The sequence below is a fragment of the Melanostigma gelatinosum genome (assembly GCF_949748355.1).
Source record: "Melanostigma gelatinosum genome assembly, chromosome: 21".
Taxonomy (NCBI): Eukaryota; Metazoa; Chordata; class Actinopteri; order Perciformes; family Zoarcidae; genus Melanostigma; species Melanostigma gelatinosum.
Genome location: NC_136654.1, coordinates 1473662 through 1499361, shown reverse-complemented (window position 1 = coordinate 1499361; position 25700 = coordinate 1473662). Strand labels below are relative to the sequence as shown.

Genomic DNA, 25700 nt, shown 5'->3' with positions numbered 1-25700 from the left:
TCTTCAGTAAATGTACTTCCATGACGGTGTTATTCTTTCCCTGTTGTTTACCCCGTTAAGGCACCGACTTATCTCAGCGTAGTTGGCAGCCAGACCAGAACCAGAGCTCTGGCACTTCACAGAGTCAAAGCACCTCTGTCTCTCCCCCCCCCCCCCACACACACACACACACACACACACCTCGCTCCCACGGCTCAACCCTCCACCTCGCTGCTTCTCTTATGAAGCACTTCTCCTCTGATTGCGAGGCCTGTTGTTGATTAACAGCCTGCTGCCGCTCAGGTCTGAGCGGTGCAGGTGTTCAGCGAGCGAGGTGTCGGTATCCGGGGCCGCTGATTGGTCGATGCGCCTTCACTGAAACCCGTTATGCATTCTTCATTTGCAGTGACTCAACCGTCGCAGACCTCTGTGTGACCTGCAGAATGATCACCAGCAGCTTGACCCGACCTGTTGTCGGGGTGAACAGAGTGGCTTCACTGACGGAGAAGATGAGTCTTTATTGATCCATCAACACTGAAATGTCTTTTTACAAAAACACAATCAAATATATCGTCTTGATCTCATTTAGCCGATACGTGTGTTTTAGATCAATGCGTGACAACCGACCGTTCTTGTCACATTATGCCACGTTGAAATTGAATTAATATATAATATATATATATATATATATATATATATATATCAGCGGGGCCACACGTCATATTTCATAGACATCGCTTTAAAATGTGGCTCCGAGGTGAGGATGTCTCATTTGTTAACTGCCTGTTGCCTCGACTCCTCTCTCCTCTTTCTCATTTTGTGCCTCCTCGATTCCTTTCCTTGTCCCCTCGTGTCCTCCCTTCTTAGTCCCGCCCATGGGGGATGCGGGGAGGCAAGGAAAGGAATCGAGGAGGCATCACACAGAGAAAGACACTGAAGAAAGATGACAGAAATGTAACAAACGTTAACGACGTATGTCACTCTCTGAGCTGCACTGTTTCTACTTGTTCTTTGTTTTCTTACACGCTTCCTGTTTCAGCCTGCTGACGGACACACAGACACGGTTCTGCTGCCTCCTGACCAGTCGTGACTGTTTCAGGTGTGTTGTGGAACAGGGAGGTCTTTGTAGCTTCAGGACAAAGCTGCTGCTGTGAGTCCCAGAGGAAGACCTTGATGAAGGACACACCTCCCTCTCTGTGTCTTTCTGTCACATGTTGAGCTCGTCCTTCTTGCAGACACACAAGTGGAAAAGATGCTGATTGGGTGAATTTCAGCACATGAAGAGTTTTCAGTGAAACAGAAAACACCTTGTTGCCACTTTTCCCGGTTTTAAGATTAGAGGAGCTGTTGACAGCTGCAGCTAGAAAACACTTCTTCAGGCTTCAAGCAGCACAGCTGTATCAGAGGAGCGTTACAGGAGCTCAGATAACTTGACTCACATCCCACTGTTGTTTTGCACTGAAGCATTTCTAAAATTCTCTTTGTGTTTGTTTTCTGTCTCTTTGTTGTCGCTTTGAGTCCCTTCCTGCTTCTTTTGTTCCTTTTTAAAGCTGCTGTGAGTCATTTTGTGTGTCTCTGCTCCTGTGTTCATCTCTTTGTGTTCTGGTCTCTCTGTAGTCTCTTCCTGGTTCTGAATGTCTATTTGAGTGACATTTTATAGATGACAGTCAGGGGCCCCTGGACCTGAGCCCGGTCGGCCCGCTCACTAATCCATCATGGCAGCAAGTTGTTAGAAATACTGAGCAGGATTATCAGCGATGGAGTTAATCCCTCTTCATGCAGAACGCCTGCAGCCAGAGCATTGCTGAGCTTTCTCTCTTCCAAGAATCCCTCAAAACATTTCTGAGTTAGAATTCAGGGAACTGTTTAGAATATTTCACTCAAAACCACGAACGTCAACATAATGGTTGCTCAATAAAAAGTCAGCGGATCACCATGAATATATATCTGTGTCACATGTCATGGCAGTCGCTCCAGTGGTAGATATGTTCCGTGAGCCTCCTCAGTGCTCACACACCGACGTACTTAAAGAGATTCTTCTGAGCCGACCTACACGAGCTGATCCCAAGCACACTGCCGGACCATCTGAACCTCGACCTATATCCAGTCTCATCGTGCACGGATGCAGCCTCTTTTTGATCGTGTAGTGTCATCATGTTGTACCTGTAGATCACTGCACACAGAGTACACACAGTCAGTGCTCGAGGAAGTATTCAGAGACTTAAAGCTACAAGCAACGTTCATTTTGAGTTTATTTTGGTCTTTATGTTGGGTTCTGAGTAGAACCTTCTGAAAGGGTTCTAGCTGAAACCTTTATCAAAGGTCCATTCTTTTGGTTGTACCACTCTGTCTGCACTCTAACTTTCTCACTCAGTGATCTGACTCTGAAACACTTTTAATATCCTCATTATGACGTCCTACAGATAGAGTTCAATCTATTCTGTCCTTGCATTTAGGATGAAATATGAACCATCAGACTCGCCTCGTGACAACACAAACCTCTATTATGATACTGATTCATGCATTATCATGAGACGGGCTGAATCATTGAAGTCTTTGTTCACACAGTCGGTGTACTCAGCTTCCTTTGATTAGAGATTACCAGAGATCCATCTGTTCTTTCACAACAACATCAGCAGCCTTTTAATGGCCGTTTGCTTTATGCGGCGTGACAAAGGTCTGCGTTTCTACGGCTGAGGGAGAAGCCTCTCCTCGGGGTGAAGTCGCACTGTGAGCCTCTGGTGAGATAACATGCCCCACCACACACCTGGTATCTCACGCCAGGCCGAGCAGCTGCCGTGTTTCCACACCGCGTTACCATGGATGTGGCCTGCAAACACTGAGGCCTGTGGGGAGCTCAGACTGCTTCTCTTCCACACACACACACACACACACACACACACACATCTCCTCACGCATCAGTGAATGGGTCAAATAGTGAAGGAACCGGCAGGTTACGGTGCAGAACTGTTGAAAACACAAAGAACAAAAACGACATCAAAAGAGGGTTTACTTTCAGTCAGGAGCATAAAGGAGTCGTTTCACAGAACAACGGTGGTTGTAATGCTCTTTCTGAGCAGAGACATAATACATCTAAATGTAGAGCCGTGGAAATACCTCAGGGCAAACAAGCATCTACTGAGCCTCTAATGATGGTTCATTAACCAACATGATCTCAGCTTCAATACGGGTGTGTGGGAAACGTATCACTTCCTCCACTAAGTTACAAGAAAGTCTGAAGTCCTGAAGGTTGTGTTTTGAATCCTGAACTAGACAGTAAAGGACATTAACAGAATGGTTTTAATATATATATTACTTTCAAATAAACACATTTATGTACAGTTACAGTACAGTCAATTGTAATTTCTAATATGAATGTTGTTGCTCTCTGAGTTTTTACATTTAACGTGATAATCCGAGGTATCATCTGATGACTGTGTGCTTTACCTCTTGCTTTCGCAGCGTGATTAGCTGCTGCAGGACAATAAAGATTTGATTTTTTTAAAACAAACGTTTGGGTAGGGCAGCTTCCTGGACTCAAGTAGTTTGTTTGAGGTGCACATGAACACAGAAAAATCACAAGAAAATGCAAAACCAATTTATTTTTAAACAATTAAAATGCCTTTATTGTTATGGCATTGCCATAAAAACCTGCGTCAAAGACAGTCATTGGTGAAATGTGTAACTCGGCATATTGACACAGAGAAAGGAAATAAAGGAAAAACAAATAGGCCCTGATCATAGTGTTGAGTCTGTTTGGCTGAATTATACATTTAGCTGATGTCATGGTCCTGACGAGGCACATTCAGTCCTCTCAGCTGCAACAATACAAAATAAACATGAACCAAAGTCACACAAACTCACTTATCAGATCATGTCATTGATTCAAGGGTAAATAATGTGTATTATAATGTAGTTTAAGATATATATCGATATATTTTATTCATATGGCGTTAGTATCAGCTATAGCTTGATGTGATATTGGTATGATGATCTTTAGTGTGAGATCACGCAGGACATACAGGTGAAACACCGACACCTGCTGGACACAGACTGGTAATGCAGCTCGTCTTCTGGGAACCGCCCCCCGAAACTATTCTGCGCTTTCTATTGGTTTACATTCAGAAAGGTGCTATTTGATTGGTTACATTATTTCCTGTCGGCCAATCAACGTGTTTGTTATAACCACACACAAAGGTCATAGTCCGGGACGACTTGCTTATCTTGCTGCGGTGGATTTTAACGTCCAGGAGGAAAACAACTTTATAAAATCGACAGTTCTGAGAAAATGAATCACACAGACGCGTAACCGAGCCTTGTGTTTACTGCGACGATGTTGTGTTTGGGTGTAAATGTGGCGAGGTCGTCGTTATCTTTACAGAAGGTTGGTAGCTGAGCTAACGGTAGCTAAGCTAACAGTAGAGAAGCTAACGTTCCTAACCTTTCCTTTGGTCACACTGTTGGGTAATATTAACAGTATACAGTGACGTTATTTGATTAAATATACAGACTTATGTGTGAGATGATAATCGTAATGGCTGCAAGTGAAACTGAAATATAAGACATGTTTACGTTTCCTCTTCTACTTCAGAGCTTTTTGCTAAAACTTAGAAACAGATTCAACCATGACACCACAGCTCTGTGAGCAGCCCTGTCGCCCTCATCAGTGTCTTCTACACCTATAAATACATGAACTTTAGATTCCACATTCAACTTTATTGACATGTGCTCAGAGCACAAGCTGCAGGTTCGCTGTCCTCTCTAACTGCCACCAACCAAATACTTAAATAAACCGGTTAGAAGAGGAGAATAGAAACAGGGAATACATGACTGCATGGCGTGTTTACAGAGTTTGATTATGATCATATTTCATCCTGCTGTCTTTCAGCTGTGCATCCTCTCCCTGCTACACACGAGACATCGGTCCTATCTCTGCCCGGTGCCGTCATGGAGGAGAGGCCGACGCAGCCTCTGTGCTGGACCAGGTTCCTCTGCTCCTCCAATGCTGACGGACTGCTCTGAACCAGAACCCGGCCGCATCACCTCCGCCTGGTCTCCTGTGCAAGGTCCGCCGCCGGCTCCCACCCACTGCTGCATGAGCGGCTGCCACAACTGTGTGTGGATCGAACATGCAGAGCAGCTGCTGGCGTACTACCACGACGGAGGGGACCAGGCGCTCGCCGCCATCGAGGAGAACGTCCTGGATGAGAACCTTAAAACCTACCTGAAGATGGAGATAAGACTCTTGAAGAAGACGTGACCGAAGCTTTTACTGCCAGCGGCTTCGACCACAGCGTCGGCTGAGTGTTGTGAGCGTTGGTAGTAACAGTTCAAGCACTTTATGACTCACTTCAGTCACTGCTTTGACCTCCTCATCTTCACTCCCTCCTCCAGTGGCTCACACTGTTCACATCTGCAGAATATTTCAGAGAAGTGACACAAGCTGGCAGGATCTTCTTGTGCTGACTTTGTCCATCGTTTCTATTTGTTTTGATAAGACTCGACTGTAAACAGCTGACATCACTACGACAAAGTCTGACAGGAAACAGGATCAGTCAGGTGATCAGACTGTTGGTTTGTTTACAACCTAACAGTTCATCTCGAGGTAAAGCTGAAGGAGAGCTCTCCTGAAAGGATGAAAATAATCCGTCATCGAGCAGTAACACTAAGATTAGAGAGGTCAAAGTTGAAGCAGAACGTTTGTCGAAACTGACTTTCAGTCTTTGTAAAACTGTTTCCATGCGACTGTTTCTCCTCAATAAGTTTGAATAAGTGGAGATCTGTTTCCAAACCGTCTGATAGTCCCACCTCCTGTTTCTGAGTGACGTCTGGTTCCCTGATGTCAGCGGTTGGTCGTGAGTGTTGTTACTGACGGGAACTGTTCCTCACAGAAGTCTCTTCTTTATTTCACGAGGTGCTTGACGTGGTGGCATTTTAAAGTGCATGTTTTTAACAACATTAGTTATGTTTTGGGGCCTTGTTAGAAAATCCATTTGGTTTATTTTAACTTTTTTTTGGTTTATCTTCGTGGTACTTTAGTCATAAAGCACATTTTGCACATTTGTTTTATTTATCAGAAGTTTGAACTGAAGTGTTAAAAACACATTTGTGTTTTCTGATCTTCATTATATTTAAGAATATATTTTAAATGTATTTATACGAGTTCTTTGTTGAATAAATGTTTCTGAGAGCAACAGATTTCCTTTAACATCACTTCACCAGAGAGACAGACATGAAGCTGCCTGTCTGTCTGCCTGTCCGTCTGTCTGTCTGCTCTCATGAGGATGAAATATAATGTCAGTGTTCATGCTGCGACTGTTGTTTATTAGGTAACTTTATTAAAAACAACCGCGTGATAAAGCTCACAGAGATCTGTCCTCTGCTATAAACATGTCCGTGTGACCGCGTGGCCAAATGGAAATCAGATGTCTCTCAACTGGAATGTGTCTCCAGAGAAATGAATAGTTGCACCTTTAGAGAAAATAACTTCTTGGTGGAGGAATAAGAGCAAAACATTTGAGAAGATATGGCGACGCTCCTTGGATTATATGAGGAATCACGCGGGGAATCTTTTTTTAATCTTTTATCAGGGATGTGAATGAATGAGATTCCGATGAATATAGGAGGAGTCCTGCAGACCAGAAGTGAGACCCTGATGGACCCCGAAGCTGATCCGGTTCAGATCTGCCCGTTAGAATGACGTCCGTCGGTCGGCTGAGCAGAACGAGGCCCGATGCCGGTACGTCTCACGGATCTCACAGGTCCACTTTGTGAGGTGATGGTGATGGAGATGTTCTGTGAATCCTGTATTACACAGGAGCTGGTGCACACACACACACACACACACACACACAGTTATTCTTTGATAACTTACTTAACTTTACTTTACTTACTTACTAACTTAGAGAATATCTTTGAGAATTTATTTGCCATGTTATGTGCATGTAGTCAGTCGTATGCACACAAATCATATCATTTAACTTTTACTTTGAAAGTATAGTTGACTGTGCTTCCCCATACAGTATGTCATTATACTGCAAAGTTGTATCCACTATACTGTACTATTCAATTGAACTATTATGTCCTAAATCCTTAACCTTTTGTTTTGAGTCCCAAATAAGTTATATATTACGAACTTCATTGCCAGCCAGAGACAGCTAACCCTTGACATTCATTATTTCTATTTCAAAAGATAACATTTAGGCACCAAAATCTTGAATACAAACGTGTTATTTCCACCGCCAAAGGCGAATTGATTGAACACTGGCTGATAATGTTAGTTTGAAGAACCAGTGTGTTTCGAGTTTGTGGCATCGAGTGTGAAGGTGGCATATTGCAACAGACTGACGACCCCTCTGCTCACCCCTCCCTTTACAAGCCTGTCATGAGAACTACGGTGACGTCACCTCACGCAAAAAGCAGGCAATGCCCTTTCTAGAGCCAAACGTTTTCAAGCTGTGCCACGCGAGCAGGAGAAATACGGTGGCCGATGTAAAACCTGAACGCATGAAACACAGCAGTTGGTATTTGTCGTATTAAGGTGTTAACGTTGCAACGATGCACTCTGGATCAACCCGTGTGTGTCTGCAGGTGGAACACAGCACCCCCCTCACAGAACATCAAACTTAGAAGTTGCACAAACTGAAAAGTTGAAAATAAAATCTGTGGAGGAACAGCAGTGGCCAACAGGATGGCGTTACAGGCGAGGGCGGGCGAGAGGGTTGCTGAGATGCGCAGAGGGTCTGAACCTCATGATGGGATTTAGGATTTGACTGCCCTGACCTTGTGCAGGCACTCTGCGTTGTTTTTCACCAGCTCATTGGACACCACGTTCAACCTCACGTAGTCTTTACTTGTCAACACCAGTCGCACCTACACAGAGAAAAACAGGACACAATCTTTCAATTGAACTCAATGGCCTGTACTCGAGTCCATTGTCCAGACCTCTGGTGCTTTTCTATAATCATTTAACCTCCCCTACCCGAGTCCCCGGGGGGGGGGCCGTTTTTAGAAAAGTGTCTCGTAGAAAGCATTATTCATGACGAAAATAATTATTTGTCCAGACATATTAAAAAAGTAGTCCAAAAGAAAAGTCAGAGCGACCTCGTCATAACAGCCATTGTAAACACTGCAAACACAATTATAGATGAACTAAGATCATATCTGGAAGAAAGCAACCTGCAGCCTTCAGCCAAATTGGACCATTGCACCTTCAGCCAAATGCTGAAGGTGCAATGGTCCAAACTAAATCTGGTGACATACGGTGAACATACCTGAGACAAGAGCAGTGCGATTTCTGCTTTTCGATCTTCGGGTTCGTGGGCGATCCAGCGCAGGAAGGCCTCGAGCGCGCGCTCTCTTCGCTCACATTGAGGTCGTCTCTACCGAGTAGCTGCTCGGAGAGCTGCGGGAACTCTGCGGACAAAACCACCTGCTCAAAGTTTAGTTTTCTCTGTCTGTGTCTGTCTCTCTCGCTCCTTCCTGTCTGTCTCTGAGTGTATAATAAAGGCCCAAATACTCCAGGCTGTGTCATCGCAAGTGACATCTTTTAAGACATTAAATGATGCAGGATGTGTCTCACAAACTGGATAATGTCACAGATTTCCATCCAAAGTGACTTTAAATGATTCTCCAATGGCCGTGCACATCAGGTGACCGTGCACATCAGGTGGCCGTGCACATCAGGTGACCGTGCACATCTGCACACTCTCCCCTCCGTTGGACTCAAACCCCCAGACATGAGACCTGTTGACATGAGAAACCGGGAGGCGGGCGCGTCCGTAATCTGGTGCGGGAGCGGGCGCGTCCGTAATCTGGTGCAGGCTCAGCGTATATAAGAGGGGCCCTGAGCCCCGGCTGGCCCTCACAGCGAGCCCATCGTAGAGCTCCTCACATCTGCTGCGCGCACAGCGACTCGTCCTGCTCCAGAGCAGCCGGTGAGTAGACGCTCTGCCACACATCACCAACACACACTGATTGAGGGTCAGAGGGAACAAAAGCAGAGAGCTGAAGGAGGTCAGTGGAGACTTATGGACTTTACAATCTTTATAGTTTAGAGCGCAAAGGATCTGAAAAGATGGAGAAGTAACAGAATGATTGCGAGGACAAGGGGTCTTGTTGACTTGTACAACACACTTTCTCCATTCAAGAGAAGATACGATTCTCAAATATCTAAGAAGCTTTATAAAAAATGTGTCTGATGGAAGAATTACAGATCATAAGATGTATAAGACGTGGCTGCAGCGTCACTGTTGGCCATGAAAAGTCTGAAAGTTTGACCAGTGTAGACAATGTTATGTTGAAATATGCAAATGAGGCATTCTCTTATCAGTTCTGTGTGAACCTTCAGCACACAGAGAGGAGTGAAAGTGTGAAGTTTGGTGAACGTCAGAGCTGCTGAAGTGCAGATTTATCATCAGAGTCTGAGAACAAACTCATTGAGAGGAAACGTCTTAAAGAGACGGTGAGTGACATTACAGACATTTAGACTCTACAGGTGAACAGAGTCACAAACTCACAGACATCACCACGAAACCAGATGATTACGGACTTTAAGAGCAGTGTTTATTGTATTACAAGTTTTCTGAAATGTTATGTTTAAATATGCAAATGAGGCTTTATGTAATGGTAACTCTTGTTGAATTTAGTAGAAATCTACAGACGTAAACAGACAAAGTAATAAAATAAATGTTTTATTTCTATTAGTCTGAAAGACGACGTGTGATGGAAGGAAAATAGCACAAAATCAGCATGAAGAACAATGTTCACTCCAACACTTCCATTGTGATATAAAGCCGCTGTGTTAAGCCTCGCTCAGGGCGGATTGATCATTCAGACCCTCAGAGCGTGCTCAGCAGATCTCTGGGTTGTCCTTTCTCTAATGAGATTACATTTAGCTTGAAACAGAAGAGGGGGGGGGGTGTCCTTATTAACTTGAGCCTGGGATTATGGGAAATTGGGTCATCCTCACAGAACGAGGTAGTCCATCTGAGACATTCAATCAGTGTGATGAGTGTAAATCCCATCTGGTGTCAGATCAGCAAGAGGATTAAGGCCTGTAATGTCAGACAGAGGTGACTGTGAGCTAACAGTCCCATGAAACCAACACTTCATCCAGACATTCAACCGACTTTAGTCTTTCTTCCTTTTTCAAAATAAAAGAGGCCATCATCACGACGACCGCCCTTCAGAGAGGCAAAGCCAGCAGCCTGCTCACAGACACCAGACCGGCTGAACAATGAACCTGGAGCCGTCCAAAGCCGAGATCAAGTCGGCCACCCGGGTCACCGGAGGCCCCGCCACTCCGCGCAAGGGACCGCCCAAATTCAAGCAGCGGCAGACCCGCCAGTTCAAGAGCAAGCCTCCGAAGAAGGGAATCCAGGGGTATGTCTCCCATGATGCACTTTGTTTTCTTCCTTTAGAGGTTTAGAAATGTCGTTTGTAATTGTTTTGGATTTTTTCTTTTCAGGTTTGGTGATGACATCCCAGGAATGGAGGGCTTAGGCACAGGTGAGTTCCCTTTCGGTTGCTCATGGGTTTCTGTGATCGGCGTGGCATCTGAATGACCTCACACCTCTTTCTTTTTTTTGTTCTTTTTGCAGACATCACTGTCATTTGCCCCTGGGAGGCCTTCAACCACCTGGAGCTGAACGAGCTGGCCAAGTACGGCATCATCTGAAGCCCTTTCCTGCACCTTCGCCGCCGAGATTCGCGGGACACGTCCAGACACTTCAAACCGAACTTGTCCACACAAATTTACCACAACAAACACCAAAAAAATGAAAAAAGAGAAAAAGAAATCTACAAAAAGCAACAGTCCTCTTTCACGGGATTCTTCACAACCTCTGCTCACGTTTAGCATCTCACGTCCTCACTAGATCTGCACCGCTGCTCTAAACTCCTCTTCTCCTCTTCTCTCACTGCTCTTCCTTTTTTTTAACTCATTTTTTCTTCTTTTTTATCTTCTCACGGACAAAACATGAACCATGCAAGGCAGCCTGCCGGACGAGTAAAATGCAAAAACCTGAATTCTGTAGAGACGGACAGCAGCTTGCCATCGCTCAGCGCATAGCTTTTCAGTGGATAACGTCAGTCAATCATCATATCCCTCTTTTCCCTCAGGATACAACCAGCTGAGAAGAGAATAAATGTCCATCCAGAAGTGTGTATTGTTCTGCTTCCATCAGTGTTCGCTTGTGTTTCATATTCCTTCTTATCTGTTTAATATTAATGTATTTGTTTCATGTTTATTTCTCACGCGACACTGTGTGTTTATGTCTGTGTCTTTAAGATCAATGTTGTAGCTTTCATCCATCATTCAGTGTTACGTTAAACTGTTCTTCATCGTTTCATCTCTGCTGTCCTCGTCATCATCACTGATGCTTCGCTCTGTTCATGTTGAGACGTTGAAGAATTAGCGATCTGTTGTTCACATGAGATCAGTGCGTGCACAGCTTGAGTTACATTTAGCTTTTCGCTTTAAATTTTTTGTTATCCTGACTTCAAATCGAGAAGATAATAACAAAGGTGTTGCTGTATGTTTTTCATGGTGATGGAAGAGTTGCTGGATTTGTCTTCATAAATTATGTTTCCAATGTTTGCACAGTGTCTGATGCATAATGGAGCTTTGTCCTCTACAGGAGGTGAGAAAAAATAAAGCACAAAAACAGGAACGTGAAAGTGGAGATTTATTTATGATCTATTATTATTTATTATTGTTTAAAAAATTTCCTTCGATTATGAGTGTGTATTTTGATATATATATATATATATATATATATATTTGGTCTGATAGTTGTTGCTCTCGTACAGGTTTTCATCAACAGTAGCTTTGGCAGATGTGATCTCTCAGAAGCCAAATATTATTTGACATTATTGTTAATTATATTCAAGAACTTAAAAAACAACACGCACAACAAATACCAGAAGAAAATGTAGGTTGCATAATATAATATTGTATATAACATTTAATATCTTATATCAGCTCTGCCATATCATGACATTATAGTCGTGTTACTATGTATATTACATTACAAACATCAATCACAACTATTTAAGATCATTGCAACTCATTCATATACAATATATTACAGTTATAGGAAAAGGGGGATTCTTACTTTTATACTATATGAACATCACATCTCTCCATAGACCTTAATGAAGTAGTGGTGTTGCTAAAGTTGAGCATTTCACACGTACAGTGCACACTACAGCATAAACAAATGATATGAATGATATGCCCGGAGACCCAGGAACCAAACAGTACTGTGCTGCTGTGTCTCTGATAGCATTCAACACAATTGTATTTATCATGTGAGTACAATAGAAGCTACAATGATGACGTTCTAGATTTATCTCTACAAGTCAGGGCCACATATTTCCAGTTAATACAATGATTTGTCCTCTCCATTGCAGTTGTAGTACAGCATGTACCCACTGCATTTACAATGACAAGTGGAACGATAAAAACAAGCTTGTTTCGGCCGTGCTTGTTTCGCTGTGGGACCGGTGTGAGAAACGGTTGGTCGGTCGGTCGCTAATGTCTGCAACACCCGGTGTTTGAGTTGTGGGATGGAGTTTCGTTGACTGACAGCAACGCTACGTGAAATTTATATTTAGTGTCTCTGTCTACTAACGCAGCGATATCTATCGGTAACATGGCGGATATTATTGTAAGTATGACGGCATGTTGTACTAACGGCCGTGCTGAGGGGTCGACTTGGCTAACGTTAGCTTAGCTTGTTAGCCCGAAGTTCGGAGTGATGAGGCAGCAGAATTAGCTTGGTAGCTAACGTTAGCAGTGAGTGTGAGTGGGGCCTTGTTTAGCTAACCCGGCTAATATACATCTGAATAATAAAGCTACATAACCGGCACATTCAAGAATATAAATAATAGAATTTTGTTTAGCATGCACAGGTTATTAGCTAAATATTAACCAGATTATAATATATATATATATGTATATATATATGTATGTATATATATACATATATATATATATATATATGTATATATGTGTATATATATGTATATATGTGTATATATGTGTATATATATGTATATATGTGTATATATATATATATGTGTATATATGTATATATATGTATATATATGTGTATATATATGTGTATATATATATATATATATGTATATATATATATATATATGTATATATATGTGTATATATGTATATATATGTGTATATATATATATATGTGTATATATATGTATATATATGTATATATATATATGTATATGTATATATATATATATATATGTATATGTGTATATATATGTGTATATATATTTATATATATATATGTAAATATTTAAGGAAGGACAAGATGTTGTTGATTCATTAAAAGTGATACTTAGCTTCAGCTAACATTGTCTGGTTTAATAGTCGACATCTTAATGTCACAATACAGAAGCTGTTTGTTTAACAGGAGATGCTCCGAGGTTAATGCTGACATTACTTTTTTTTTATGCATTGTCATCGTTGTCATAATATTCTGCCACTGACACCACAGTAAAGAGTCATATTTAAACTAATATATCCACGTTATTTTAGTTTTTAATTCGCTAACAATTGAGCTTTATAGGATCCCAGTTGTCTGAATTGGTAACTTAGACCTTAGACCTCTTCATTCTGCACTAATATCCCAAATCCATTGTCATTGTTGTTCTTTATGTTCATATATATTCTTCGATATGTATTTATATTGTACATAGTAGTTCAATATTTATGCTTAGTTTCTCTGTCCTATTTTGTTGTCTTTAATGTCCTTGTTTTTATATTTGTCTTGTTTATTTGTATATTCTATGTATATACGTTGAGAGCAACATGGAAACCGGAGTCAAATTCCATGTATGCGTACGTACACATGGCCAATAAAGCTGATTCTGATTCTGAATGTCTTTGTTGTTGTTTTCTTAGGTCATCAGGGTACAATCCCCAGATGGGATGAAGAAAATTGCTTCTACCAAGAGGGAGACAGCTGCTGCTTTTTTAAAGAAGGTACTGTATCTATCTAATGATAAAAGTCTTCAGTCTTTTTCATACATAATCACATTCCTTCAAAACGCTACATTCTTGGGTCAATTTATGCATAAAAATCTCATGCACCTCATCTTTAGTCAGACTATTTCTACAGTAATGCAAGAGTCAACACGTGCATTGTTGTCACAAACAATATTAGTGTTTCTCTGGCTGTTGTGGCTGATCATTGTTCATTTGTGTGAGAAGCTGTGCAGAAAGTACCAGAGCAGGTCAGTCCTGCACTGCTCCCGTGTGGTCGGCTGGCTTCCACTATTAACACGCGTAGTGGTCCACTCACTTGTTATGACAGCTGCGTAGCAGGTTGTGGTTTACAACCCAGGCACTACAGGGAATGATCAACACATAGGACGGATAATTTGTTCCTGAATTGTTGTATTTTTGTAAGAACAATCCTTTCTAACTTTGGCTCCATCGTACCTATATTCATACATAAGCACTCAAAATGCATTTGAATCAATCGATTTAAAAACCTTAAATAAAACTGCATTCCAGTCACAGCGGAGCATTGCAGCACCACCTCATTAAAAATGGATGCATCCGTGTTAAGCTAGGATGGTGTAGCCTGCAGATCGATGTAGGGAGTTGTCTTCATTCCCTGCAGCCAGCGATGGTGGGAATAGGAAACCAGTGCAGAGTCAGTCTGAGCCCTGCAGCTTTTATTTCTGCAGCTGAGACAGAATGGATGAAACTCATGATGTCCTGTCTCATGCAGTCTGCCAGTCTACAGTTTCACCCAGAATACAGTAAAAATATCTTACAGTGGTTTTCTTTTCGTGTGGCTTCAGAGAAGTACTGACTGAAGGCTCAAAGAACCTTGAGTGCTTCTGACTGTTTTACCAGCACTGACTTTAACAGATGAGTAGAAACCAGTGGTAGATGTTTGTGGTTGTCTGTTGGTTTAGATGTCACTGATTCAATGCAGCTGTCTTAGGCATTGTGTTCTGTATAAGTGTCATGACCAAGATAATCATTGTGCTCTTATGTTAACATTACAAAGGTTCACTCATGCGTGTTGAAAGTTAACATCAAGTGATGACGTCAGAAGGTCTTCCTACAAACAGAGTTTATTTTGCTCTAAGGAATAACTTTTACTACGTTGACGCGTAGAGTCCACACTACTCCGCCGCTGTACAACCACTAAAACTGAGACATTTAATAAAGCTGTTGACGTTGTTTTAGTTTGAAAACTCCGGGCTTGCGTTTTAGTCTGGACGGGCAGATACGGTGATCTTTGAAAACGATGACACAGACACCCACATTCATTACTTGATCTGGTCTTAGCAGTCACAACATGTCCTTTCCTGATTCGTCACACCGCTGGAAGAAAGCAAAAAACATTAGTCTTGATAACCGAGCGACTACCAGTGCTTAAATTCAGCATGGATAGCGAATTACAGGCGTTGCTGACCTTGTCTAAATTCTGCATTTAATAATTTTACTACTGCCTACAAGTGGAGGAAGGAAGCTACTTGTTGAGCACGTCCAGCGGCGCTGTCCGCCCTAAGAAGCGGACATTTGAAGGTTTGCGGCTTTGAGGAGGACGTTGGATCTTATCAATGCTTATTTTGTTCTGCACAACTATTGTAAAGTTCACAAAGAAACTGTAGACGAACTAAAGCAAAAAATGCTCTCCAGCTCGACAGGGACTTCAGCCCACCCATTTTAAATCTCAGACATATAGTGTGGATGTAGCCTGCGAGTGATTGTCATTGGTGGAAGAGCTTCTGAGACGTTAAGCTGCTGAACAGCTGAGACTGATTTAAATCTTTGTGTATTTTGATTTTCTCAACGTTGATGCATTTCATGGTGATGAAAGTTTTCATTTCTCCGCCATATGACAGAATGTGTTCATCCGGTCTAATCGGCACACGGCATCATTTCTCTCTCAGGTGGGCAAAGAGTTCGGGTTCAATTCCAATGAGTTTACTGTCTACCTGAACCGCAACAAGACCGAAGAGATCCTCTCCCAGAACAAAACTATGAGCCTGCTCAAGATCAAGTAAGTGAGAGCGAACAGCGTCGTTGAGTGCTAATAAAGTTTATTTTAACTGAGTTACTGTAAAGACACACCTGTAGTAACTTTTTAAAAGTATAATCAATGACGATGAATCTGCTTAAAGGAATAACAGCCGCCGTACACAATGTCACCCGTTACTTGTTTTCTGATCTTCTCTAGGCATGGCGACATGCTGTATCTGGTCCCTTCAGCATCCTCTTCCTCCTCTGGGGAGGTCATGGACACTGCCACCCCGCAGTCCTCTTCATCCCTACCGTCCGTCTCATCCTCTTCTTCATTCTCTTCTTCTTCTTCTTCGTCCTCCATGATCCCCCGGTCCTTCTCAGCGCCCCAGGTCCAGGAGGATGAGATCGATCAGTATCTGACCAAGCAAGACGGAAAGATCTACAGAAACAAAGATCCACAGCTGTAAGAAAGAGAGCAGCTGGAGGAAAACATCTGCAACAAACACAAATATCAGACACTAATGATTCTGTTTGTCTTGTTACAGATGTCACCATGGTTCTCTTGGAAAATGTGTGCACTGTGTACCGTTGGAGGTAAGAATGTATTCTTGTTTCTTCCACTGAGGCTGTGATGCTTTTCAGGTTTATTCAGATTCTACTTATTGAAACTGTCTTCTTCTTCTTCTTCTTCTTCTTCTTCTAATTTCAGCCTTTTGACGAAGACTACCTGAATCACCTCGACCCTCCAGTGAAGCACATGTCATTCCACGCGTACCTTCGGAAGCTGACCGGTGGAGCTGATAAGTGAGAAGTCTTCCGTTATTTTCCGCGTAGATCCAGATATTTAAATTGCATTCTAACTGTTTCTTTGTCTCCTGCAGAGGGAAGTTTGCAGCTCTGGAGAACATCAGCTGTAAGATCAAGTCGGGCTGTGAGGGACATCTTCCCTGGCCGGAGGGGATCTGCACCAAGTGCCAGCCCAGTGCCCTCACACTGAACAGACAGGTATCATCATGATAGCGATCATAATAAACCTGATTCATTTATATGGCACCAACGTGCTTTACATCTCTCAGCGGCGTTCTATGATTTGCAAAAGCGTAAAATAAATCAAATCGATAATCATCTTAAATACAACAATGTTTAAATTGAGCCTGAAGCTTTCCTCTGTTCTTCTCCCAGAAATACAGACACGTGGACAACATCATGTTTGAGAACCACACCATCGCCGACCGCTTCCTGGACTTCTGGAGGAAGACGGGCAGTCAGAGGATGGGCTACCTGTACGGCCGCTACACCGAGCACAAAGACATCCCGCTGGGCATCAGAGCCGAGGTGGCCGCCATCTACGAGCCGCCACAGGTGAGCCGTTCGCTCTGAACGAATCACTGACTCTCCTCTGAATGAATCACTGACTCTTAGATTTGTTCCTCCATCAACAAGTAACAGTCCGTATTAAACTTAGTTTATAATTAAAGGAGTGAAGCCAAAATGATGTAATCACGACCTGCATCAGAACGTATTTAGACATTCACAAATAGTTCACTGATCAAACAGTACGTGGAGCATGAACGCTCCTTCACTGTGATGGTAAGACACTCGTCTGTGTTTCAGAATGCGACTCAGAACAGCCTGGAGCTGGTGGAGGATCCTAAAGCTGCTGCTGTGGACGAAATCGCTGCCAAGCTGGGCCTGTGCAAGGTGCCCCCCCCCTCTGTTTGACGCTGTGGTGTCTGACCTTGTTTCACATCTAGTACTGACAGCTTGTACAGACTCAGGGCAGAGTTATGAAGCATTTTTAATGAATTTAACCTGAAACATCTGAACCTTTAAACATTATGTCTGCGTGTGTTTGTCTTGATGGGAATGACCGCGCCTACATCAGTTAGACATGCAGGAAGGAGTTACTGTCTCTCTGTTCTTTCTGTGTTCCTTTGGGATTTATTCTTCATTAAGATGATTTCAATCACTTTTTTAACCCGGCAATATTATAGATTAATCTGTTTATTATTTTCACAATTAATCATTTAAAAAATGTCAGAAATTGTGAAATATATGTCCAGAATCATTTCCCAAAGCCAGAGATGAGATATTCTTTATTTGACCGACAGTCAGAAACAAATCTGTGTTCAGTTTATTTATAGAAGACAAATATTCACATCTGTGCAGCAGAAAAGTGACGTCTTAAAACAATCACACAGTTTGTGACATTATGAACAAACCGTTCAATCAGTTGCTTCTACTCATGTATCTGTGTTCCTCTGTGTTCCTCTGTGTGCGCTCCAGGTGGGCTGGATCTTCACTGACCTGCTGTCTGAGGACACCAGGATAGGAACGGTCCGCTTCGTGAGGAACCATGTGAGGATGAACCCCCCTAAAGACCACCTGTTCATCAGAGTAACAGCTGCCCCCCCCACGTTTACACCTTGTCCCCTCTGCTGTTAGGAGTCTCACTACCTGAGCGCGGAGGAGTGCATCACAGCCGGATACTTCCAGAATCTACACTCAAACTCTTGCAGACTCTCTCGAGACGGCCATTTTGGCTCTAAATTTGTGACCGTGGTGGCGACAGGTATGTTTTTGTTCACTATGAGTTCAGTTCAATTCAATTCAATTCAACTGTTCCTGTTGATACGCAGTTATCGTCTAAACCACGATGTGGTGTGAATAAATACGTGTTATACGAGCTACAATGAAGAAGTTCTGTTCCTGTGATCATCGGTCTTATTTTGAAAAGTTCATTATTTGTGTACATTGTTAACAGTCTTAACTAAACCAGCGTAGTCACATGTACAAGTAGCACTGAGACTTCACCTTCTCTGAAATACAAAGCTGGATTTAACTACACAGACTTGTGAGGTTTCCGTGTTCTATTTTTAACTCCTCTTCAGTCTCTGCGTTGTGTTCGTAGTAGTTTTGAGGCGGTGAAGCAGCGTAACACAAACCAGATGCTCTGTGGGATGGAGGCCAAGAGTTTACGCTTTCCCTCCTTCACAAAGAGACCACCTGGTCGTAGCGGTGACCTCGTCACTGCCATTGGCTTTAATGAGCTTCAACGACGTCGCAGCGACTCATCCGCTGCCAGCTGTTTTACTTTCCCTTTGTTTGCAGACGTCGTCTGTTTGCTAGTGAGCCTCGTGTGTGACGATGAAGAGCTGCTAGAAATACGAGCAGCACACCGACACAATAATAGTTCAATGATGTTGGTGGCTGCTGCCTCTCTCTGCGTGCAGGTGGTCCAGACAACCAGGTGCACTTTGAGGGATATCAGGTGTCCAATCAGTGCATGGCTTTGGTGAAAGACGAGTGCCTACTGCCCTGCAAAGACGCTCCGGAGCTGGGCTTCGCTAAAGAGTCCTGCTCGGAGCAGTACGTCCCAGACGTCTTCTACAAGGTGAGCCCTCCTCCACGGAGCATGTGAATGATAACGTACAATGGAGTATGGTTCATGTGGTTGAGAATACACAGACTCTTACTTTGTTGTTGGGGTATTATGAGTCTGGTCCATCCAGATGTTTTCTTTCCAGATGTTCAGATTTGACGATGTTGTTTTTTTTCCTCCTTTCATCCAAAAGGACAAAGACAAGTTTGGGAATGATGTCACGTTTCTAGCTCGGCCTCTTCCTGTGGAGTACCTCATCATAGATGTGAGTGGAGTTTACGGTGTGTGTGTGTGTGTGTGTGTGTGTGTGTGTGTGTGTGTGTGTGTGTGCGTGTGCGTGTGCGTGCGTGCGCGTGCGTGTGTACTGAATGTTTTTCTTCTTCTACAGATAACTACCACTTTTCCAAAGGACCCCCAGTACACCTTCTGCTCCACACAACGCTTCCCCATCGAGAACCGAGATATCCTGAGAGAGACGCAAGTAAGACTTCACACCTCCTCACCTCTGCTTGAACCAGCCAAGACATCTAAAGAATGACCTCAGAGAAAAATTAATTCATACATTATCTTGTAAAATATAGTTTATTTGTGTTTGAAAAGTGTTTCAGCCTGAAAGAAGCACTATTCTTTAACGACTGGAATCAAAGTTGTTCTTTTTACACCACAGATTTCTCCTCCACTGAACTAAAGGAGGAGTCGTCTCGTTTACACTCTTTAAGATTCACCAGAGGGGCGTTCACTGACCTCTTTTATATCAGAGAACGAAACGCTAAGATCTCTCCAGCTCGTGTTAAAGTCACTACGATGAGCTCAGAGGAAGTTAAACACTTGTTTTCTTATTCGTTTGTCTGCAGGACTTCCACAGTTTAGCTACATACATGTCTCAGTGCACCTCCACGGCATTCCTGGACATCGTGTCGGACTTCCATCTGCTCCTCTTCCTCGTCACCAATGAAGTCATGCCTCTGAGAGTAGGTCCACGCTTCCATTTGTGTTAGAATAACTCCACGGTTACTGGTGCGAGGATGATTTCAACATGACGATCAAAAGAGGATGATTATGAACGGCTTAATCAGATGTGGATGTTCTCTATAATATCCAGATGCTCGTGGTGTGCGTGTGGTGGATGGATCAGAGTTTGTGTTTGTTTCTTTAGGACAGCATCGGGCTGCTACTAGACGCAGTGAGGACTTCTAATGAAGATCTGGCTCAGACCTGGAAGAAGTCTGAGCAGTGGGCCACCATCGAGCAGCTGTGCAGTAAGTCACTCTGAATCAGACCAGACCGGAACAGTTTATACAGAACCATTCAGCTCATTTAAAGTTTAAATCAGCAGTTTGAGTGGTGTAACCCGGCCCCCCTGTCCCTCCAGGCACCGTGGGCGGGCAGCCCTCCAGCTCTCAGGGTTACGGGGCCATGGGGGGCCCCTCGGTCCCGGCCTCGTCCTCTGCCATGTGGTCCTGCCTCCACTGCACCTTCATGAACCAGCCCGGCACGGAGCTCTGTGAGATGTGCAGCCTGCCCCACAGTTAAAAAAGAACTCTGATCTTTATGCCCCGCCCCCTCAACGTAACTCGCCAGTGACATCATCGCTGCACCAGGACCAGCTGCGAGATTCGGACCACCCCCCCCCTGTTTTTGTTTTCTTCGGCCTCCCGTTGGAGCGTCTGTCCAGAGGATGCACTCGTTTACATCGAATTCATCAAGTAAATCAGATAAAAACCAGACTGTTTCTTTTGGATCCCTCCTCACAGCGCCGGACCCCCCCTCACAAGAATCCTGGAGTGTTTGGATCTCTCACATCAGAGCCCCTCTCACGCTCACATGAATCTCGCTGTGTATGAATACATTTGAGGAATGATACTGTTATTTAATTCAGCTTTTCTGTCGTTTTTTATCAGATTGTAGTAGCTTTACATTTAGAATCTTCAGCGTGGACTCAGACACTCGGTCAGGTCTTTATAGGTCCTGGTCTCTGACAAGCCCCTACAAGGACAATCATCACCAAACTCAGACCTGAAAGCTCTTTGAAGAGCTGCAGAGTAATCCCACCGATGTAGAGTTTCTATTTAAAGTCCCGGCGCTGGAACGGCACAAACAGCTGTTCAGCGGTGAGTGATGACTCCTAAACATCTGCCGGTTTGTTGGAATTGTAGCCTTTTGGGATTTTGTGGTTTGAACTCGAGCAGGTCCGATATGTAGCGTATGTTCCCAGCTGTATGTTCTGTCTCTGATAAAACGACATCATCATCACTGACTCACTGTTTTAGCCGCGAGGTGCTTCTAGAAACAGCCGGTGCTCTTCGTCCTCTGCTGATGTGGCCCCTCGGGGTCTCTCCATCGATCGGCCCTCAAAGACTCTGCTGCTGCACAGGGTCACCGCGGGGAGGAAAAGATGGCCGACTCATCTGACGTCTGTGCTGAACATCAGTGAGCAGGATGACGAGTGGCGTCGTCCGTCGTTGGCGGAGCCTAAAACAATGTGAAGAGCACTGAACGCTCCTCGATGGCATTCAAAATAGCAAACTTCACTCAAAGACTCATTTCACCCACAATTACAATTAAAAGACAAACGTTTTCTCACTTCCCTTCAGTTGTGTTTGGCTGAACAGACAGTTGAGGTCTGAGATTGATGGAGGTGAGTGGACGTTGAAATGTGCTTCATTGGCAGAACGTTCTCCATAGAACCCACTCGTGGTGTTTTTGTTCTCATTAGTTTCAGCGATTGAAGCCGTTAACGTATCGGGATGGGTGGATGGAGAACGAGAGTCAAGAACCTTCAGCTCTGGTGGCACGACGTCGACGCGCGTCACGTTCCTGACATTTACCCGTTGAGCCCAATCAAACGCACTGATGCTGTGTAGGAAGGGAAAGATGTCACCAGGAGCCAGTGTGGGTTTGAAGCTGACACATTTGACCCTCAATCACTAATGCCGCTGATGCTAAGATACAAAGCTAACAAGCTGCACGTTCCCTTTAAATACTCCCGACTCCTCGTCACGCTGCTGCAGACTCAAACCTTTCACCAACACTTTAACGGTCGCCGCTCTGTTCGCACACGCACAACTTTGTGACTCTGTTACTGCTCGAAAGCCGAGTGACTAAATACGTACTGTCCATCGGGCCTCTTCAGTTAAGAGGAGTCGTTTATCTAAATATTCATGAGCGTGACAGTGATTCCATTGATGAAGTGAGAATATATTTTTAGTTGTAGGTTCATTTAAAACTGCTTGTTTTAGTTTTTTCTTGGTGATATGATTCTTTCCTCCGTGTTGAGTTCTCGAGAGCGTTTTATCGGATTCTATCGGACGCTCACTGAGGAGCCTGGACGTTGTTGACCTGGATTTGAGACAAAATAATAACAATAAAAAAACAGAGTTGTTATTGCAGATAATCTTGTTTGATTTGTTCGTCCAAATAGACCAGAAAGTATGTGCTTAGAGTTCTCATTTGTTGTTTGGAGACTAATAAATGACAAATGAGAACTGAAAGATTATAAAAGACTTTGTTTTTAGTGGGAACCATAAGACCAAAGTATTTAGGCGCTCTATCGTGTTTGTTTTAGGGCAGTTTTCACAGTTTGGACAACACGGGACATTTTAACGGGGACATCCAATGCTCATTTTTAGATCCATAGTTGTCTTTCTTGTTTCTACTCAAACATGTTTACATGCTGTCATGTTCTTAAAACACATTATTGTTCTCATGCCGTCTGTCTCATTACACCGTTATTCACAGTCTGTCGGGAACGCTTCGTTTTAGCGCCTGTCTCTTTAAGAGCCCAGTCTGCTCTGATTGGCTCGTGAAAAAATACATGGCGCACCTTTGCAAAGGTGATTCTCCACTTACTTTTTCACCATCTTCCCCAAACCGTCCCAGAATGCAACTTGAGCATCACTGTCCCGAAATGTATAATCTTAGTTGAAATCATTCAAAGTGATCTTTAAGATGTAGGTTTATTTTTGTTCATAATTTATTCAAGACATTATTTTTATTTGAAGAATTCATTTTATTGCTTTGATATTAATAATTTGTTTATTTTGTCTTTGACGTGTAGCAAGTGAAGTTTGCATTTGATTGGACTGCAAAAAGATTGGGCGGGGTTAGAATGAAGCACGTGACACACCTCTGTGTCACGGAAAGTTGCGAGTTGATTGATGACGTCACGATATTATTGGCTGTAATTGGTCGGTACAAGCTTACATAAGCACGACATATTTGGTTTTTCAAGAAGAAAAATTGTATAAAAATACGAATGAGATTTTCTTTTGGTTAGGACCGAAGATTTGATCTAAAATAATTAAAATGTATTTTTTTCCGTTTAATCTCGACTTTAAATGAACTCGAACCAAGTTTTGCTTCTTTTTTTTTACTCCGACTTGTTATTTATGAGCCGACAAATATACCTCCAGATAAATATGCAACGAGCTAATGTTGACTGATGCGTGTCCATAAACCTTCTCGTAAAGCGGGGTTCTAGTCTCCAGGTTTCCCTGTCACGGTTTCAGCCGTGACGGGTCTCTAACGAGCGATCCGAGCCGGTCCAGTCCGGTCCTCCGGTGGCCTCCTCAGGAGGCCTCCTCAGGACTGCAGATGGACAACAGATGAAGAACAGGAATGTGTAAGTTCAGTCGTCGCCGTAAATCCTTTGATCGCCTCTCCAGTGTCCAGCGTTCCTGTTTCTCGTCCTGTTCTCTTAAGTGTTGGTTTTAAAGGTTTGACACATTTTCACAAAAGCTTTCGTTACTTCGATGCTGAAACGATAATTAAAGGATCTAACAGGAAACCGACTTGAGGTTTGAAGTGCAGATATTTGATGCTTTTTGATGGAGGTGGAGTCTGAGGACCCTCCTCCAGATGAAAGACCCTCAAAGAAAGAAAGCGCATCCTCACTGGACTGTTTGACTCCGAGCTGCCGCTGCCGCACGTTTCCTCCGTTTCATCACCGCAGACCAGTTTAAACTCTTCAGTCGTTTCTCTTTGAAAGGTAAAGACGCTCAGACGTGTTGAAGGATGAAGACGGCTGGACTTCTCTTCTTCTTGTCGGTGACTCTGAGTTCTGCTCAGAAACAGACCAGAGGATCACAAGAATGAAGGTTCGTGAAGTGATGAATAAGTTAAATCTCTCACACATTCAAGTTATTTTCCTCTCCACTTTATTTCAGTGGGAAATATGTTTCATTTTAATCTCAGGTTTAAGTCTGTCTCGCCTTAAAGCCGGAGGAAAGTGTTTTAAATGGTTACGCTGTTTTAACTGTTTTTAAAAGTGAGGCAGGTCCTAAATAGTGTTCAGATAAAATACATGCACTTCAGGTATTACTGTTACTGTACGTTGAGGACTTTTAAACGCAACCGTACATTTCTAGTTTTAGAAATATGTCTTATGGATTTTAAATCATAATTTATGGTCTTTACACTTTTGTATGTAAACGTTTATGATTACTGGCTATGAAGCATGTGTTGCATTTCATGCAGGAATTAGGATAAAGAAATACGGTTTATTAATATTATATAATCTGCGTCTAAAATGTTGTAACTACTTTCAGCCCAGTCTGTCTTTTGTCCTGCAAATCACCAAAACGGACGACTCGTATTACAGAAACGGATTTTACATTCAGTAACTACTTGTAACTCGTATGATTCTTGTTTTGACGACTTCGGTCCTTCTGTTTTGTTTTTTCTACGTTTCTTCTGTTTTTCTTGTAAAGGTTTTCTTCATATATTTAATTATTTTGCCCTGCAGCAGGAGTAACCTTCTGTCTCTGAATACTCGATTACATTTCATCCTGCTCTGTTTGACTCGCCTGAAGCAGAGAAAGTGAACACCAGAGGATGCGCCAACCTCACGCTGGTTTTAGACAACTGGAAATACGCCATCGTGACGCAGGTCAAAGATCTGCTCCTTCATGACCACAGCACCGTGCTGCCCGACTACGGGAGGTGAGGACGCTTCCTCATGTTGGAAGATCATGAGACCAAGAACCACTGGGCACAGACATGCATACTTTACAGTTATTTAGCCTCTTGTTGTGGCTCTTTGTAGTTAAGTGTCTCTTTGTAGTGTTGTATTTTTGAAGTTGTCTGTCTTTGATTTATTTTGTGTCTGGTCACTTTATGTCTCTTTGTAGTTACTGTGTATCATTGTTTGTATCTTTGTAGTTATTACGTGTCTCTTTGTAGCTACAGTTTGTCTCTTTGTATCTTTGTAGTTATTTTGTGTCTCTTTATAGTTGTTTTATGTCTCTTTGTAGTTACTGTGTCTCATTGTTTGTATCTTTGTAGTTATTTTGTGTCTTTATAGTTGTTTTACGTCTCTTT

At 43.0% G+C, this 25700-nt stretch overlaps 3 protein-coding genes across 3 annotated transcripts; all 3 read left to right on the top strand.

Annotated features, from left to right (window-relative positions):
- Window positions 1-4189: 4189 nt before the first annotated feature.
- On the top strand, window positions 4190-6210 carry oxld1 (oxidoreductase-like domain containing 1). The gene is made up of 2 exons (XM_079293924.1): window positions 4190-4363; window positions 4868-6210. Exons 1-2 carry the CDS (start codon window positions 4313-4315, stop codon window positions 5237-5239), a joined length of 423 nt encoding a protein of 140 aa, XP_079150050.1. The 5' UTR covers window positions 4190-4312; the 3' UTR covers window positions 5240-6210.
- A 4006-nt stretch (window positions 6211-10216) lies between these two features.
- Window positions 10217-10657, top strand: pde6gb (phosphodiesterase 6G, cGMP-specific, rod, gamma, paralog b; the record flags this gene model as incomplete). Its single annotated transcript, XM_079293734.1, has 3 exons — window positions 10217-10362; window positions 10448-10488; window positions 10581-10657. 3 exons carry the CDS (start codon window positions 10217-10219, stop codon window positions 10655-10657), a joined length of 264 nt encoding a protein of 87 aa, XP_079149860.1.
- A 1878-nt stretch (window positions 10658-12535) lies between these two features.
- nploc4 (NPL4 homolog, ubiquitin recognition factor) lies at window positions 12536-21635 on the top strand. Its single transcript, XM_079293980.1, has 17 exons — window positions 12536-12650; window positions 13916-13996; window positions 15928-16037; window positions 16215-16463; window positions 16546-16594; window positions 16710-16804; window positions 16882-17005; window positions 17183-17362; window positions 17615-17701; window positions 18287-18358; window positions 18446-18572; window positions 19234-19394; window positions 19576-19647; window positions 19771-19863; window positions 20237-20353; window positions 20539-20641; window positions 20755-21635. The coding sequence occupies exons 1-17, from the start codon at window positions 12636-12638 to the stop codon at window positions 20913-20915; spliced, it is 1896 nt and encodes a 631-aa protein (XP_079150106.1). The 5' UTR covers window positions 12536-12635; the 3' UTR covers window positions 20916-21635.
- Window positions 21636-25700: the final 4065 nt, after the last annotated feature.